Raw genomic sequence first — 19,603 nt, forward strand, 5'->3', positions numbered from 1 at the left:
TGGAGCAGTTATGCCTTGAAGAATGGGCAAAAATCCCAGGGCTAGATGTGCCAAGCTAATCAAGCCATACCCCAATCAACTTGCAGCTTTAATTGCTGCAAAAGGTGGCTCTACAAAGTATTGTCTTTGGGGGGGGGGTGTATAGTTATGCACGCTCAAATGTTCTGTTTTTTTGTCTTATTTCTTGTTTGTTTCACAAGAAAAAATATCTCGCATCCTCAAAGTGGTAGGCATGTTGTGTAAATCAAATGATACAACCCCCCCCAAAATCCATTTTAATTCCAGGCTGTAAGGCAACAACATAGGAAAAATGCCAAGGGGGGTTGAATACTTCGCAAGCCACTGTATAATGAAACCCCACCTCTTTAAGGAATACTTAGGATAGGATAAAGTAATCCTTCTCACCCCCCCCTTAAAATATTTAGATGCACTATTGTAAAGTGGCTGTTCCACTGGATGTCATAAGGTGAATGCACCAATTTGTAAGTCGCTCTGGATAAGAGCGTCTGCTAAATGACTTAAATGTAAATGTATAATGTAGCCTGACGACTCACACTAAGTGGTGGAAAAAGTATCTAATTGTCATACTTGAGTAAATGTAAAGATACCTTAAGGGTTTTTCTTTATTTTTTACTATTTTCTACATTGTAGGATAATAGTGAACACATCTAAACTAAAAAATTACACATGGAATCAGGTAGTAATCAAAAGTGTGTTTCACAAATATATTTTAGATTCTTCAAAGTAGCCACCCTTTGCCTTGATGACAGCTCTGCACACTCTTGGCATTCTCTCAACCAGCTTCATGTCACCTGGAATGCATTTAAATTAACAGGTGTGCCTTGTTAAAAGTTAATTTGTGGACTTTCTTTCCTTCTTAATGCGTTTGAGACAATCAGTTGTGTTGTTGTGACAAGGTAGGGTTGGTATTCAGAAGATAGCCCTATTTGATAAAAAACCAAGTCCATATTATGGCAAGAACAGCACAAATAAGCAAAGAGAAACAACAGTTCATCATTACTTTAAGACATGAAGGTCAGTCAGTCAGGAAAATTTTAAGAACTTCTTCAAGTGCAGTCACGGAAACCACCGTAGCGCTATAATGAAACTGGCTCTCATGAGGACCACCACAGGAAAGGAAGACGCAGAGTTACCGCTGCTGCAGAGGATAAATTCATAAGAGTTAACCGCCACAGATTGAGACACATCTCAACATCAACTGTTCACAGGAGACTGTGTGAATCAGGTTTTCATGGTCGAATTGCTGCAAGGAAACCACTATTCAAGGACACCAATAATAAGAAGAGACTTGCCTGGGCAAAGAAACACAAGCAATGAACATTAGACTGGTGGAAATCTGTCCTTTTGGTTTGATGAGTCCAAATTTGAGATTTTTGGTTCCAACCACCATGTCTTTGTGAGATGCAGAGTAGGTGAACAGGTGATCTCCACATGTGTGGTTCCCACGGTGAACCATGGAGGAGGAAGTCTGATGGTGTGGGGGTGCTTTGCTGGTGACACTGTCTGTGATTTATTTAGAATTCAAGGCACACTTAACCAGCATGGCTACCACAGCGTTCAGCAGTGATACGCGATCCCATCTGGTTTGCGCTTAGTGGGACTGTCATTTGTTTTTCAACAGGACAATGACCCAACACACGTCCAGGCTGTGTAAGGGCTATTTGACCAAGAAGGAGAGTGATGGAGTGTTGCATCAGCTGACCTGGTCTTCACAATCACCTGACCTCAACCCAATTGAGATGGTTTGGGATGAGTTGGACCGTGAAGTGAAGGAAAAGCAGCCAACAAGTGCTCAACATATGTGGGAACTCCTTTATAGACTGCTGAAAAAGCATTCCTCATGAAGCTGGTTGAGAGAATGCCAAGAGTGTGCAAAGCTGTCATCAAGGCAAAGGGCGGCTACTTTGAAGAATCTAAAATATCCAATATATTTAGATTTTTTTTCTTTTTTGGTTACTACATGATTCCATATGTGTTATTTCATATTCTACAATGTAGAAAATAGTAAAGATAAAGAAAAACCCTTGAACGTGTGTCCAAACCTTTGACTGGTACTGTAATCATCAACATTCACAGAATAAACACCCATACAAACTTGTCAAAGCGTTTATTCTGTTTTCAAAATACGCATTTTGAAATCTGTATTAATTCAAAAGAATTTAGAGCCAAGAAATCTCTATATGATTTTTTGACCAGGTAACTAACAAATTATGTTGGATTATTGAGGAAACTTTACTGTAACATATTTGACTTTCCAAAGCTTTGACCCTCACATTCAAATATCTGAGCGAGCAGATGGCCAATCCACAGAAACCGACAGCAACACCGTGAAGCCGAGAGATGGGTCTTTGAACGTCATAACAGACGCTCCCTACATTAGGCCTTCCATGTATCAATATCACAAGGAGTTTTGAATGAGCTTCACTGATGCACTCTCAATATGGCCTTCATACCTCCTGTTGCCTTCCTCTAGCTCTGATAGAGGTAGTTGTACTGCAAGGCAGTAGGAGATGAGGCAATGTGCCATTCTCAGTGTCCTTAATCACACCATTCTGATCAAACATAGTGTGCTACGTAGGGAAAAGGCTGCCAGGGACACAACCTTAGAGACGTTGGAATTCACAGCATGTTCCCCATAAACAGAGACAGGGGACTGCCAAAATCGCTATGCTACACCAAGCCCCTAGGGGCAGTGTTGACCAGCCTTGACCTCAAATACCAACTCTTACACAGACTTACAGACTCACATAACATTGACTCTAAAAGTACATTTTGAAGCTTTACAGGCCTAACTCCATGTTCATGCAGCAGATCAGATTAAAAGTATTTTTTCTAAACCCTTTTTGCAACAAAATATCATAGTTATCAGGAGTTCAAACAAACAGAGAATGTCATGTTAGAACACCAGCAGTGCCCACATGCACGGCACACCGGCACATGCACCGCCTAAAGTGACGTAGCAGTACACAAATGTCTGTGTTACTTTTAGAACGACTATTTATTACAAATAAAAAACAAATACCTTATTTATTTGGGTATTAAGACCCTCTGCTATGAGACTCAAAATTGAGCCAGGTGCATCCTGATGTTTCTACAACTTCAACTCAGTAAAAGGCACATGACAGCCCACTTGGAGTTTGCCAAAAGGCACCTAAAGGACGACTCAGACCATGAGAATCAAGATTCTCTGGTCTGATGAAATCAAGATTGAACGCTTTGCCCTGAATGCCAAGTGTCACGTCTGGAGGAAACCTGGCACCATGCCTTCGGTGAAGCATGGTGGTGGCAGAATCATGCTGTTGGGATATTTTTCAGCGGCAGGAATGGTAGACTAGTCAGGATCGAGAGGAAGATGAACAGAGCAAAGTACAGAGGGATCCTTGATGAAAACCTGCTCCAGAGCGCTCAGGACCTCAGACTGGAGTAAAAGTTCACCTTCCAACATGACAACGACCCTAAGCACACAGCCAAGACAACACAGGAATGGCTTCGGGACAAGTTTCTGAATGTCCTTGAGTGGCCCAGCCAGAGACCGGACTTGAACCTGTTTGAACATCTCTGGAGAGACCTGAAAATAGCTGTGCAGCGACGCTCCCCATCCAACCTGACAGAGCTTGAGAGGATCTGCAGAAAAGAATGGGAGAAACTCCCCAAATACAGGTGTGCCATGCTTGTAGCATCATACCCAAGAAGACACAAGGCTGTAATCTCTGTAAGGTGCTTCAACAAAGTACTGAGTAAAGGGTCTGAATACTTATGTAAATGTGATATTTCTAAAAAACTGTATCTGCTTTGTCATTATGGGGTATTGTGTGTAGATTGATGGAATCCATGTTAGAATTAGGCTGTAACGTAACAAAATGTGGGAAAAGCCAAAGGGTCTGAAGACTTTCCGAATGCACCGTATTTAAAGCTTATGGACAGAGTGCAAACTACGAGGGGGGGGGGGGGGCTGTTTTTCAGTCCCCTTTTAGGTGTCCTGTCTTTTCTTTCTTCAAAAAATATATATATATATAAAAAAAAATTTACAGCAAGACAACAACTAGGCTACAAAAGTGTAGACCTAACGGCAATCGTCGTATGTAATTGTACTTTTTGATGTTTTGTAATGGCGGGTGGGCAGTGCACTGTATGGATGCTGGAATTGTTTTGGAGTGGACCAACATGTGCAGGTATTGAATTTATTTTGAGCAACAGACACATATACAATAAATGTGTATATCACATGAAAGTATGAATCAAAACGCTTGTTTCCAAAGCGGCCCTCGATGGTAAAAACAATAACACAAGACAAAATGACAAACAACCATAAATACATTCATTTATATTGACATCCTGAAAAGTGTCACTATTCACTGCACTTCACCCTAACCTTAAATCAACCATATTACTTTCACATTAAAACAATCTATTATTATTATTATTATTATTGCAACAACATACTAATCATTCAAATAAATACACCTGACCAGCAGTAGGGGGCACAAGGGTCAGTGGAGGGGTTTCTCTTACTTAGACAACCTTGTCCCAATGAAAAACTTTGCCTGCTTTTTAAAGCTATTTTTACTTTGTATTTGCTAGATCTCCCAGGGAAGGCTATTCCATAGACAAATGCCTGTATGGAAAAACGTGCTCCTCGCAGTACTGTTTAATCTTGGGATTTTACAGGACATAACATTAGCTCTGTTATTGTGACTGTGTTGGTTATAGACCATATCAATGTGGTTTTTCATGTAACCTGGGGCACGATCATTTAAGATGTCAAACACGTGATTAAGTTTAAGTTGGACTCCAAAGGCAACAAGCCCACCTCCCGGAACTCCTGTACCCCTATGTGGGTCCTTGGGGGGACATTCAGCATATACCTGAAAACATTATTTTGCATGACCTGCAATCTCTTTTTCAGCTTTTTTGATAGCCCACTATACCAAGCAGAGCAGGCATAATCAAAATGACACCGAATCAAGGTTCAGACAAGCAGTTTCCAGAAGGTAGCCTCCTTCTTGAAGTGATTTGTTTGACAATCAGATGAAAACATCATGACGGATTGTGTTCATGCCACATTAAAAGGTAATGCATTTTTTACCGTTAAACGACATGTCTTTACTATTAGGCCCATAAAGAATGCGTACCCACGTAGGAAGTCCCGTGAAAAAACTAAGACTCACGAATGTCAAGGTGTAATTCGCATTCTGCTTATAAACATTGTCCGGTTATGTAATGTGACAAAGTAGCTCTCTGATGCAAGAACAGGCATTCACCATTTTAGTACAGCAAAGGGCTACTGACTAATTCAAGGCCACAGGAATCCCATGGTAGTTCAATATAAAATCAGGAAGCAGACTCTCTCATTGAAACAGGGTAGGAGAAAAAATCTGTGTCCCAAATGGCACCCTATTCCCTATATAGTGCCCTACTTTTAACCAGGGCCCCTGGATACACGGTGGCAGATTTCCCTTGCTTTAGATCTGCATGCAGAAGTAGCTTTAATTGAAGGTCACCTCACAGTGAAGGAATAGCTGATTTTACGCCTCTCATTACTGTTACGCCTCTCATTACTGCAAAGTAGGGAAGCTATTTTTTCTGTCAGATGTAGAGGAAGGAGATGAAGAAATTAGGAGAGGTGATGAGCAGCCTTCTATCTACCAACCAGATTAAACAGAAGAACAAGGCTGCGGTTCAAATGGCACCCTATTCCCAACATAGTGCACCACTGATTTGGGCTCTGGGAGGCAGCCAGGATAAGTGAAGACAGATGTAGGATGTAAGTGGTGTAAGATTTGACTGGAGGTCGGACCAGTGTAGAAGGAGACTGGGGGTTTAAGGCGGTTTAAATCCTCACATTACCAGATTGGTATGGATTTTTCCCCGCAGATTTAAGAGAAGAATCACCACAGCTTTATTAAACCCATCCGAAGGAGCTGATGCCATGACCAACATTCCTATCCCAGGCCAGACCAAATGGCACCATATTTGCTATATCGCGCAAACAATTTTACCAGCACTCCATTGGCCCTGGTGAAAAGCAGTGCTCTACGTAAGGAAACAGGCTGGTGTTTGGGACACAGGGAACTGTACCGGATATTACTGAGGGAAAAGTGAAGTGGGAGAGAGCATCAATTAAACACTACATTTTTTTAACAGAATAGATCAAAAGATCCACTCTTATTTTCAATTCCTTTCTTCTGCTTTGAGGGTCAAAATGATCATACATAGTCATACGGATTGCAGTGTGGTAGGTGGGTTTGACGACAGATTATCATCCGCGTCTTGTGGTCAGAAAGTGACTTCTTTCTGTGTGCTTTGAACCAAAATGCACCTTCTGGTACTGGGCAACTTCTTTCTCCTTCACAGACACCATGCAATATTTTCACCACCGTGCCAAATTTTTCCCACTCGCCCCGCCCGCGTCCCAAATGGCGCCCTATTCCCTTCAGAGGGCCTTCTTTTTGACCCTGCCCTGGTCAAAAGTAGTGCACCATAAAAGGGAATAGGGTGCCATGTGGCACACATCCTCTGTATGCCTCCCGGCAGGTAACCTGTGAAATGTCGATGCTTTGTGCTCCACCTGTCTGTGAGTCGGTGGGTTTTGTGTTCGTAAGTGTGTTTGTGTGTTTGAGATGGTATTTTTTTGATTCCATGTCTGCTTCTCTTGCTTCTTTAGGATGGCTTCTCTCTGGAACACTCTCAGAGGAGAAAGAGGGTGGGAAGAAGAATGCATATTCCATAATGTCCGTACGATGATGAGGTATTTTGTGTGAGCCAATTGTTTTTATTTTATTTTATTGTGAGTCATCCGTTGATGGATGCATGAACAGTCCGTGCGCAAATTGTCCGTCTTTTTATGCAACTTGTGTGATTTGATGGAGAGAAAGAAAAGAAAAATGTATGAATGCACATACTATTTCCTCCTTTTTCACGAGCCTTAGTCTGCAGGTGTGGGTTTTTATCATCATGGCACAGTCAAAACTTGACTGACTGCTCAGTGGTGTTGTATGGACTGATATTTACTGCAAAAAGCATATTTGGGTGCTTTCCCCCTTCTATAACCTTCCAAAAATAACATTACTGTCTTCTCGCAGCACTCAGGATGAACGAGATAGATAGATAGATATAGAGAGTGTGCAATAAATACTATTTTGTCCCGACATGAGCCTCTCTGTGTGCTTCTGTCTAAAAGACTGAGTGACTGAGAAAGACTGTCCTACTACCTAATCCTGTAATTCAACAGAATGACATTGAGAGCAAAGCCAACCTGAGCCCAGTGAGTGATACAGAGCTAAACACTCTGCGTCCCAAAATGGCACTCTAATCCCAGCATAGTGCACTACTTTTGACCGGGGCACACAGGGAATCCTATAGAGCGCTGCTCAAAAGTAGTGAACTATCTAGAGAACAGGGTGCCTTTTGGGACACACATGGTGTCTGCTGGAGTGACACTGCGGTACGTCTCGTTCAGAGAGACCCACTACCTTTGGTTGTCAGCATGAATCTACCTAACTAGTAGTTACTGTGAGATGTATCATCCCACACGGCACCCTATTTCCTTTATAGTGCACTACTTTCAGAGGGCCCGTAGGTCTCTGGAGTAGTGCAGGGTGTACAGGGAATAGGGTGGCATTTGCGACACAACCAGTGATATCAACTACGCTGCTGCCCTTCTAACTGACGTCTTTGGTGGAAACAGAACAGACTCCTGGCTTTGGAATACATTTTCATGAGTTATACACAACATACTGTAGCAACCCTTGCCTTGATAGACTGGTTACCATCTCCCCCGAAGTGGATCAACCCGGTTGGAGCAGTGGTTAGGTAGCGAGTTTGCCTACAGTCTGGTGTTTGGACCCCACAAGTGGGGTTGGCTATCGCCGTTCAGTACAATACTGTACATTACAGTTCCCATCTATTATGTATTCTACTGCCTGAAGGACAAATTCTGACAGCAGCACTGTCATATGCCAGGTTCTTTCTGAACACCATTTAGCATTCATATCGTTCAGCGGGGGGGTTTAGTCTGCGACATATATGTGTCTTATCTCTGAACCTGCAGGGGCTGCACGCAGGCTGCTTCCCACCGTGGCACCCTCTGCAACCTGTGTGTGTGTGTGTGTGTGTGTGTGTGTGTGTGTGTGTGTGTGTGTGTGTGTGTGTGTGTGTGTGTGTGTGTGTGTGTGCGTGTGCGTGTGCGTGTGCGTGTGCGTGTGCGTGTGCGTGTGTGTGTGTGTGTTGTGTGTGTGTGTGTGTGTGTGTGCGCACGTGCGTGCCCTGCCTGTGTGCATGCGTCTGTGAAGGCAGAGTGAGAAAGGAGGGAAAAAGAAGTAGACAATTATTTAACGTGAGCAAGGACTTAGGAGGGGAGAAGTGAGGATGTGATGAATTACAGAGTGCCAGCGCCATGACAGTAATCTGAGCCAATCCCCCTACTGCGCCTGGCTTTTTAGTGCTTAATAATGTTATGACTGACACCACACCCTCTACCTCTCGCCTCGCTTTCTCTCAGTCTCCCCCGCTCTCTCTTCTTCCTTTCTTCTCTCTATGGGGACGTGTTCAACTTAGATCGATCCAGAATCCCCTGCAGTGAATTAAGGCCAGGGGTCTATCAGACTGAGACACACAGCCAGTCAAATCAAAGTTTACCATCACAGAACCAATCAAACACCCAATCAAAGCACCGAGCACTGCTACAACCAAAGGCTCTCGTCGATAACAAACTGCACCGCTTTTTAACGAAGCGCTCCAGGCTCACCATATAGTTCCAGTTGTCACATGATCACATGATCACATGACTCAATCTGGGTCGCCTAAATTGATGTGAATTAAAGGGCCAACAGCTGTTGCTGCTTCCTACAGTCATCCCTCACCCCGCAGCTACCGACAAAATGCTGTCTGTCTGTTTGTCTGGGGCAGGAGGGTGTTGCCTTTACATCCTTAGCAAATTAATATTGATCGACTTCCAGGCAGCTCCTATGATGTAGGGCAGAGGTGTGTGTCTGTCTTTCTGTGTGCGTGTGTGGGGGGTGTTGATGGATGCTTGTGTGTGGGTGTGGAGCAAAGTTATTATAGAAAAACTGAAACTAAAAATAATCATGACATTTTTTTATTAACAAACTAAAACTATACCGAAACTTTTATATTTGACTCCAAAACTAACTCAAATACAATGAAACCTTTAATGTATTATGTTCAGTTTTCAAGCTATTGGGGTTGTCAAGCTGCTGTTGTTTTTTTCAAGCTGTTGGGATTTTCAAGCTGTTGAACCTGGCAGGTAAATGCAGCTTGGAGATGGCGATGTTTCCGATTATGCCTAGCTTGTTCATCGCTATCACTAGCTATCAGGGGGAAAAAATCATCTGGGCAGCTATCTTAATTCTTAAAGTTAAAAAGCATTGCATTTGTGTCGACATGGGCGAGAGATTCCTTCCACCATATATTTTTTTTTAACCAGTCTTGATGTTATTCCTTCTAAATCACACTGAGATTGACTTAAACCTAAGCTAACCTATGACCCGGCCCATCAACTTATGTATTACTACCCTCCAGTTGCAAGAAGTGACATCCCCAAAAACACACAAAACTATACAACCCCAATGGCCCCTAGCCTCCCACGCATGCTTTCTGTCCCTAACACTAAAACTGAAACTAAATCATGTGTGTGTCTGTGTGTGCACACACAAATGTGTGTGTGTGTGTGTGTGTGTGTCTGCATGACAAAACATGATCAAATACCACCTGTACTTGATCATGTTTTATCCGTCTCCTGCTACCAGACCAGACCAGACCAGACGTCTGGCCCACCAGCAAGTAGAGGTCATGCCAATAGCACTTGATGTGATGAATGATGTCCCTCTCGCCTCCTCTTCCTCTGTGACTAGAGCTCTGTGTTCCCGAATGGCACTTTATTCCCTATATAGTGCACTACTCAAAAGTAGTGCATGGCCCAAGTATTGCACTATGCAGGGAATAGGGTGCCATTTGGGATGTAACCTACTAGAGTCCGGGAGGGGCTACCCTCTATCACAAATCTCTCCTCGCAGAGATCAATATTACCCAAACAAGAAACGCAAACATCAATTTCCTCCTCCAGCCTTCACTGCCTTATAATTGTGTGTTTATTTCAAATAAACATGTGGCGAATCTCCGGATGACCTTACCTCATACTCTTCCCACTGACTTAGTAAAATACATTGTTATCCTCCGCTGCCTTGGGAGGGAAAAGGGAATCAACGGAGCAGAATTTGAAATGGCACTAAATTAATGTTTGCAAAGAATCATGAGGAGTGCCTTTAACTTGACTGAACAGGTTTTGCCATCCTTACAATCTGCACTAAATGGTTTTAATTAGCTGCCTGTAACCTCGTTGGCTGGGTGGAAGAAAGAACTGGCTTTTAATCGGGATAATTAAAGAAAGAGAGATTAATGCACTCAGGCTCTGAGTGCCTACAATTTACTTTACCTTTATTTAACTTGGCAAGTCAGTTAAGAACAAATTCTTATTTTCATTGACAGCAGAGGAACAGTGGGTTAACTCCCTGTCCAGGGGCAGAACAACATATTTGTACCTTGTCAGTTCGGGGATATGAACTTGCAACCTTCCAGTTACTAGACCAACGCTCTAACCACTAGGCTGCCCTGCCACCCCAATGCAAGATGGTGAATTTTTATGGAGGAAAAAATAGACAAAGTAAACTCGGAACGCCAACACCACTCAACATCAATACTGCATGCAGCCCATGCACTAATGTTCTAGTTCAATGCTTTACTGGACGAGAGGCAGAGCGCTAAAATAAGGGCCCCATACAGACTTCGATCTGCAGGAACAATCTCTTAAAGGTAGGCCCAGTAGAGATACAGACACAGTTCTGCACAGAGGAGATCTAATATTTATAAGGTGATGTTCTGAGGCTTTGGGGTGTGTGTGTGTGTGTGTGTGTGTGTGTGTGTGTGTGTGTGTGTGTGTGTGTGTGTGTGTGTGTGTGTGTGTGTGTGTGTGTGTGTGTGTGTGTGTGTGTGTGTGTGTGTGTGTGTGTGTGTGTGTGTGTGTGTGTGTGTGTGTGTGCCCTTTGCAATCTCAACTCCTCTGCCCACTGCTGAGATGTCTACAGTATGAAAGACGACCTGTGCTGTATGGACTAAGCAGTCAGTGTATTTACACATGCAACGCTAATCCAATTGATGTCCCTTTACATTAGCAGTGCAATAGTACATGCATAATGCATTATATACATGTCTATGTATAATACACAAGCAATTGTATTAGTATCAAATTATACAATTATGTACTCTCATTTTGCTCATCTTTATCAAGAGATCCAATTATTCCGGACCGCACTGTACATTGTATACATGTCCTATGCAAATTTGGACAAATACTGTACTTATGCATGGTTTCAATACTGCATGTGTTGTACCTAGAGTCTGGGTTGAACTGCTAGGTAGCTAAAGTTTTGTTGTATCGCTATGGCACATAATGTTTGTGTGTGTACAGTGTGAGTGAGTGTGTGAGTGTGTGTGACTGACCTGTGCTGCTCTGGATGGTCCTAACGGTGGTGGTCGTCCGGGGGGGTGGGATAGCCCTCATGTTGCCCCCCACCATGCCCTCCTCATCTTGGGAGCAAGAACCCTTCTCGATTGCACGGACGTAACTGTGGCTTCGCATACGGAAGCAGCCCGACATGGGGAGGTCCAGGGCATCCACCGCCTGGGACTCCATCTCACTGAAGACGGACTCGCACACTGCTTCGATCTGCCCGTTTACCTCCAACTCGCTCACCTGCAGGGGGGGCAACAGACCCGCACATACAGGAAACGGGGAAAAACAGGTTAGAGAGACCTACGCCAGCACGAAGCCCCACATCTCCCCAGAGAGAACCCTTGTACACAAGGGTTGAAAGTATATTCAGGGATTTTGAGGAATCCAAAAGACACAAAGAAATGTACAAAACAATCGGACAAAGTACTTAGTGCAGAGGGGAGGAAAGTTGTAGGGTGAAAGTTCACGGGCCATCCAAGTGCAGTGCTGTAGGGGTGTGTCGGCAAAACACATAGGAAGGATGTATGTGTCTCTCCATGTCTACAGGAGGGAAAACTCACAACTTGTCTAAACAAGTGTCACAACATTGGAGAACTAAACTAAGGGAAAGTGTGTGTAGTGGTTGTATTGTCTTCATAGTCTCCGACAGCACTCCACACAAACCAAAAGTGTCCAAGGTGGACTTTTATTCTTCTAGCCTACTAGATTTGCATGGAAGGAGAAAAGAGGGAGCATGGGAGATGTAGGGTACCTGGGTGAAATTTGCATGGAAGGAGAAAATAGGGAGCATGGGAGATGTAGGGTACCTGGGTGAATTGTGACTGGGGGTTTAGCAGGATATGAAGGAGAGAAGGGAGGAAGAATTGACTGGGAGCTTGAGACAACGTGTTGGATTGGGGGCAGGTGATTGGCGGGAGAGGGCAGCAGAATATGTGTGGTAGATAGGAAGAGAGCTTGTGTGGTGTTAGATATATAATGTCATAGATAGGAAAGGAGCTGTTAGAGAGTTGTGAGCCTCCAGGGCCTTCTGTCATTTAGTCTAAGGCTATGGTGTGACCACCATCTCTCAGTGACTCATACGCAGACATACTCATGTGCATTTATACTCATGTGTATTATTGACTGTATGTTTGTTTTACTCCATGTGTAACTCTGTGTCGTTGTATCTGTCGAACTGCTTTGCTTTATCTTGGCCAGGTCGCAATTGTAAATGAGAACTTGCTCTCAACTTGCCTACCTGGTTAAATAAAGGTGAAATAAATAAAAATTTGCACGGTCATTTAAAAATAAATCATGCTTGCTCAAAACCACTCCCATCATTATCAAATTTCCCAGCATGCACTATTGCAGGTTGATTTTCTTAATGGTCTGTTTCAATACCTGCGTTTGCATGTACTTTGAGTGGTTGATTTATCTTATGCTACACTAACAACATGCAATCTTGTAAACTAATTCAATCTGTTACTAGTTGGACTTACTGAGACGGCTGCTCCAGTGTATAGGGGGACAGGTAGCCTAGCAGTTAAGAGTGCTGGGCCAGTTACCGAAAAGTTGCTGTTTCAAATCTCCAAAAATGATCTGTCAATGTGCTCTTGGGCAAGGCACTTAACCCTAATTGCTTCTGTCAGTCGCTCTGGATACATGTGTCTACTAAAATGTACAAATATGATTTAAAGCTAATTCAATGTCTCCTACAAAGTTCAGATTGTTGGATATCCCCACTCTGGCTGGATTTCAATCGCAATTACACATCATTGTTGGTTAAGGGCTTGTAAGAAAGCATTTCACGGTAAAGTCTACAGCCATTGCATTTTATTTGAATTTTACGTTGAATCAACTTCAATGCTATTTGGTTGAGCAAAGTACCAATCCTATTGCAGATGGTTGCCTTACTATTGTACATGGAATCAACGTATACTTTTTGTTTTACAGCGCACGTACACGTACACACACACACACACACACACACACACACACACACACACACACACACACACACACACACACACACACACACACACACACACACACACACACACACACACACACACACACACACACACACACACACACACACACACACACACACACACACATATATATACAGTGCCTTGCGAAAGTATTCGGCCCCCTTGAACTTTGCGATCTTTTGCCACATTTCAGGCTTCAAACATAAAGATATAAAACTATATTTTTTTTGTGAAGAATCAACAACAAGTGGGACACAATCATGAAATGGAACGACATTTATTGGATATTTCAAACTTTTTTAACAAATCAAAAACTGAAAAATTGGGCGTGCAAAATTATTCAGCCCCCTTAAGTTAATACTTTGTAGCGCCACCTTTTGCTGCGATTACAGCTGTAAGTCGCTTGGGGTATGTCTATCAGTTTTGCACATCGAGAGACTGAATTTTTTTCCCATTCCTCCTTGCAAAACAGCCGAATACTTTCGCAAGGCACTGTATATATATATATATACACACACACACACACACACACACACACACACACACACACACACACACACACACACACACACACACACACACACACACACACACACACACACACACACACACACACACACACACACACACACACACACACACACACACACACACACACACACACAAGCCTGAGTGCTTTCCCGTTGTCTTCCTGTATGCTGCAGTCTGGTTGGGCTTTTTGTAGATGTCACTGTGGCTGACAGTCCGCTGCTGCCTGCCTCACACTAAAGACCTATGTGTGTGTGTGTGTTGACATGTTTTTGTGTATGGACATAGTAAACAAACCAGATTTAGACCAACTGGGGACATTTTGTCGGTCCCCACAAGGAAAAAGTATATTTCTAAGGGGTTTAGGGTTAAGGTTAGAATTAGTGTTAAAAATCTGTTTCTTAACAGTTATTTAACTAGGCAAATCAGTTAAGAGCAAATTATTATTTAAAATGACGGCCTTAGAACAGTGGATTAACTGCCTTGTTCAGGGGGAGAACGACAGATTTGTACTTTGTCAGCTCTGGGATTCAATCTAGCAACCTTCCGGTTACTGGCCCAACACTCTAACCACTAGGCTACCTGCCGCCCAACTAGGCTACCTGCCTAACTTTAGGAGTTAGGTCAGGTTTATGGTTAAGGTTAGGTTTTGGGGTTAAGGTTAGGGTGAGGGTTAAGGTTAGGGTTTGAGTTAGGGTAATCAATTGTGTGTTCCCACAAGGTTAGTTAAACAATATTATGTGTGTTAAAAAATGAACATTTCGGTAAATGTTGCTGCCGAATAACTGACCCTCAATAACCAGTCAACAAATGGTTAAAAAAAATACTATCAGAGCTCTATATATAATGACGAGATGCTTATGCTTCCGCACTAACCATTGGAGTCGTCCCAAGGCGGGAAGGCAGGCGCCAAGCTTAGGCCAAAATAAGCGCAGTGAAACTTCTCGCTTCTCCCTCTTCCCCTCTGATACTATGCATGCATACAAGGACCGAACCATTTTCATTAAGAGCCTCATTGAAACATGCAACAATAGCCAGCCTGACATCATACAGTCAAAAGGCCATAGTCTATTATTGAACACGCAACTCCTGTAATGAAGCAGCTAACAAAACGTCATTTTCAAACATTTGCCAAAATGCAATTCGCGGAAAACTGTTCGACACTGTGCACCTAATGTGAGCAGCTCCATATGTCACAGAGATGAACATCTCAGTTAGACATTTAGCAACTACAATGAAGGGTTGCTAATATGACTAGGATTATGCCTTTGGCTTCAGGACAAAGAAAGTAGATTTGAAATCCACTAGAACGGGCGTGAAATGCTGGTTAAAATGGCATGTCTGCCGCCACGTTTCTATTGATGGATTTTCGCGAGGCTACTTTGAAGCGAGGTAAGACACGCCTCCTTATTTGAAGTAAAGTAAAACATTTCAAACCATCATACTGCCTCGAGCTCATATTGCAAAGTGGTGGGTGATGCTCTGATAGTCAACGGTAGGCCGGCTATAGCCTTATGCAGCCGAATGGCGAATGGGATGCGCGCTTTACGAGTTGAGATTGATCAATAAAAATATCTCCTTTTTAATCGTGGCCACCAAAGTTTTTAACAAGCGATTGCATTTAGAATTGTTATTTGCTGCGTAATGATTGGGCTCACAGAAGCAGATTTTTGGAGGAGCTACTCTCACAATATCTTACAGGTGGCAGAATATTCTGCTCCTCAAACTAGGCTCTGTTGCTGTGTTAAATCAAATTCATGACGACTGACGAAAATACACACGCGCCAATTTAATTCCACAAAATTATGCAAATTAACCTATAGACCGATAAGCATGACAGGTCAAATGAATTTTTGGCAGCTAACGGATTAACATCCCTATTGTGTGTGTGTGTGTGTGGGAGGGTGTGTGTGTGTGTGTGTGTGTGTGTGTGTGTGTGTGTGTGTGTGTGTGTGTGTGTGTGTGTGTGTGTGTGTGTGTGTGTGTGTGTGTGTGTGTGTGTGTGTGTGTGTGTGTGTGCCTGGCTGGGTGTGTGAACTGGGCTGGATCTGGAGAGGCTAGAGCCGGTGAGGGAGGCTTGAATGCCTGAGGGCTCTGTGCCTCTCCCCATGGGCCCCTGGAGGGCCACATTGTTGGTGCTCCAGCCAGAGGTAGCCCCATCCTCCTCTCCCTCCAAATGAGCGAGGACAGGACCACTACTCACTCTCAGTCACACACACTGTAACATCTTATTTCTGGGATACAGAACTAGTGGCAACTGAGCTGCCACCAACACGAAGGAGACTAAACCTTAACTTTGCTGGAGTATTAAAACACATCATCCCCGAGATGTTTTGAAACATTACATGGTGTGTTGTAACACCATTTAATCAAGTGTGCAACACCTTGCCAGGGACTGGGAGCCCTACTGGGAAATGTTGAACACATTGTGTAGGTGTTTCGAGTTCTGTTGGGTGCAGAATTAGATACATTATAAGCCTCTTAATACTATTTTGGTGTTTCTGGAGTATTTGTATGTTTACAATTGATTTATGTATCTGATCATCATTTAGCCCGTTTAACCCATTTTGGCAGCCATTGCTGAGCTCAGTGCTCCTTCCACCAACATTAACTAGAGGTTTTACAACAAGCATTGCAGGATACTGTATTTTCCGCTACCATCAAAAATGGTAAATGTGGGAATGGGTCACTCTCATCATTGAATGTCATTTTCCTGAGGGTTTTGATGTCTGTTCATCATGATCCATTACACCTCATGGCGCAACAAGCTGCTTCATATTAATATAGAAGTATATTTGTCTTTCCTCAGACATTGTGTAAAAAAGTTTAATTTACCCAACATCCTCTAAAAACAGAGCCACATGCAAGATAAGAAGTGCAAAGAGATTAAAAACAGACTCCCAATGAGTCCAATGACTCAATTTTAAGTCTTTGGTTATCCTCAGAAAATATACTTACATTTTGAGCAACATATTCAATTGGATTTATTCTTACATTTTTTGATCAAATTAAATGAACAAATCACTAAAATTACTTGCATCCACTATTATCAAGTACATTTAGTTGTTTTTTGTCCATTTCAATTCACTCCAGAAAAAAAATACAGTGTGGCTGTGTGGTCCAGCGTGTAACATTTCTGTGAAATTCAAATGAAATGTACCATCTTACTGCCTCAAGGGTTCAAATCCCACTTCCACCTGTCCCAATTTCCATCTACTCCTGTTTCTAATCTGTCTAAATAAAGCACAAAAAAAATTAATGTGGAATTCCCCCTGAAATATTCTCCACATGCCCTCATCATCAATCAATATTTAGGCTATAAATCATTTGCATTTCTTAATCATTTGATTGTATGAGAGAGATTTTGTTTTGTGTCTGTGTTTTGATGGAGCCTTTGTCATGCACTGAAACCCCCACAAAGTGTTTTCACAACACTCTTTTAAAATCACAAATATTCAGATTTAAGAAACACTTTGGGTTTTGAACACTTTTGGTTCAGAAATTGTTTGCTCACCTCCTTAACACAAAGGACATATGAGCAGATGCTTAAGGTCCATTTTATAAAGCGTGCCACCAGTGCACATGGCAGTAATTGCTTTTAAACAACGGCTGTGAAGCATTACTGTGGCGAGAGACATAAATCACACTGGTTTTCCAAGGTGTGCTACGAGAATTAAGCATCTAGCAGGAAACAATGTATGTTGTATTACACGAAACAGAGCATTCGCCATTAGCTGATCTGCTAATGACCAGTGGTGGCTAGAGTTAAGTGAATGGAACGGTATCAAACACATGGTTTCCATAGGGGTCTTGAGTGGCGCAGCGGTCTGAGGCACTGCATTTCAGTGCTAGTGGTGTTACTACAGACCCTGGTTTGATTCCAGCCTGTATCACAACCGACCGTGATTAGGAGTCCCATAAGGCGGCGCACAACTGGCCCGGGTTTGGCCGGGGTAGGCCGTTGTTCTTTTTTTCTTTCTTTAACCAGGTAGGCCAATTGAGAACAAGTTCTCATTTACAACTGGGACTTGGCCAAGATAAAGCAAAGCAGTGCAACACAAACAACACAGAGTTACACATGGGATAAATGAATGGACAGTCAATAACACAATAGGAAAGTCTATATACAGTGTGTGCAAATGTAGTAAGATTAGGGAAGTAAAGGCAATAAATAGGCCATAGTGGTGAAATAATTACAATTTAACAATTAAACACTGGAATGATAGATGTGCAGAAGATACATGTGCAAGTAGAGACACTGGGGTGCAAAGGAGAAACACAAAAAAATAACAATATGAGGATGAGGTAGTTGGATTGGCTATTTACAGATAGGCTGTGTACAGGTGCAATGATCGGTAAGCTGCTCTGACAGCTGATGCTTAAACTTAGTGAGGGAGAGATAAGAATCCAGCTTCAGTGATTTTCGCAATTCGTTCCAGTCATTGGCAGCAGAGAACTGGAAGGAAAGGTGGCCAAAAGTGGAGTTGGCTTTGGGGATGACCAGTGAAATATACCTGCTGGAGCGCGTGCTATGGGCGGGTGCTGCTATGGTGACTAGTGAGCTGAGATAAGGCGGGGCTTTACCTAGCAAAGATTTACAGATTACCTGGAGCCAGTGGGTTTGGCTACGAATATGAAGCGAGGGCCAGCCAACGAGAGCATAAAGGTCACAGTGGTGGGTAGTATATGGGGCTTTGGTGACAAAACGGATGGCACTGTGATAGACTGCATCCAATTTGCTGAGTAGAGTGTTGGAGGTTATTTTGTAAATGACTTCACCAAAGTCAAGGATTGGTAGTCAGTTTTAGTAGTCAGTTTTATGAGGGTATGTTTAGCAGCATGAGTGAAGGATGCTTTGTTGCGAAATAGGAAGCAATTTCAAATTTTGGATTGGAGATGCTTAATGTGAGTCTGGAAGGAGAGTTTACAGTCTAACCAGACACCTAGGTATTTATAGTTGTCCACATATTCTAAGTCAGAAGTGTCCAGAGTAGTGATGCTAGACGGGTGGGCGGGTGTGGGCAGCGATCGGTTGAAGAGCATGCATTTAGTTTTTACTTACATTTAAGAGCAGTTGGAGGCCACGGAAGGAGTGTTGTATGGAATTGAAGCTCGTCTGGAGGTTTGTTAACACAGTGTCCAAAGAAGGGCCAGAAGTATACAGAATGGTGTTGTCTGCGTAGAGGTGGATCAGAGAATCACCAGCAGCAAGAGCGACATCATTGATGTATACAGAGAAAAGAGTCGGCTTGAGAATTGAACCCTCTGGCACCCCCATAGAGACTGCCAGAGGTCCGGACAACAGGCCCTCTGATTTGACACACTGAACTCTATCTCACAAGTAGTTGGTGAACCAGGTGAGGCAGTCATTTGAGAAACCAAGGCTGTTGAGTCTGCTGATAAGACTGCGGTGATTGACAGAGTCGAAAGCCTTGGCCAGGTCAATGAATACGGCTGCACAGTATTGTATCTTCTATTGATGGCGGTTATGATATCGTTTAGGACCTTGAGCATGGCTGGGGTGCACCCATGACCAGTTCGGAAACCAGATTGC

At 43.0% G+C, this 19,603-nt stretch overlaps 1 protein-coding gene across 1 annotated transcript in view; it reads right to left on the reverse strand.

Moving 5' to 3' along the window:
- Nucleotides 1-11,312: 11,312 nt before the first annotated feature.
- The window catches only part of LOC124038984 (disks large-associated protein 1-like), a 203,395-nt gene continuing 195,104 nt past the window's right edge, over nt 11,313-19,603 (reverse strand). Inside the window, exons 6-7 of the mRNA XM_046354887.1 lie at nt 11,535-11,791; nt 11,313-11,316 (exon numbers count right to left, since the gene is read on the reverse strand). Of these exons, the coding sequence (XP_046210843.1) occupies nt 11,313-11,316; nt 11,535-11,791 (261 nt within the window). The remainder of the gene's footprint in view (nt 11,317-11,534; nt 11,792-19,603) is intronic.

Source organism: Oncorhynchus gorbuscha, linkage group LG07, assembly GCF_021184085.1.
Source record: "Oncorhynchus gorbuscha isolate QuinsamMale2020 ecotype Even-year linkage group LG07, OgorEven_v1.0, whole genome shotgun sequence".
NCBI classification, from domain to species: Eukaryota; Metazoa; Chordata; class Actinopteri; order Salmoniformes; family Salmonidae; genus Oncorhynchus; species Oncorhynchus gorbuscha.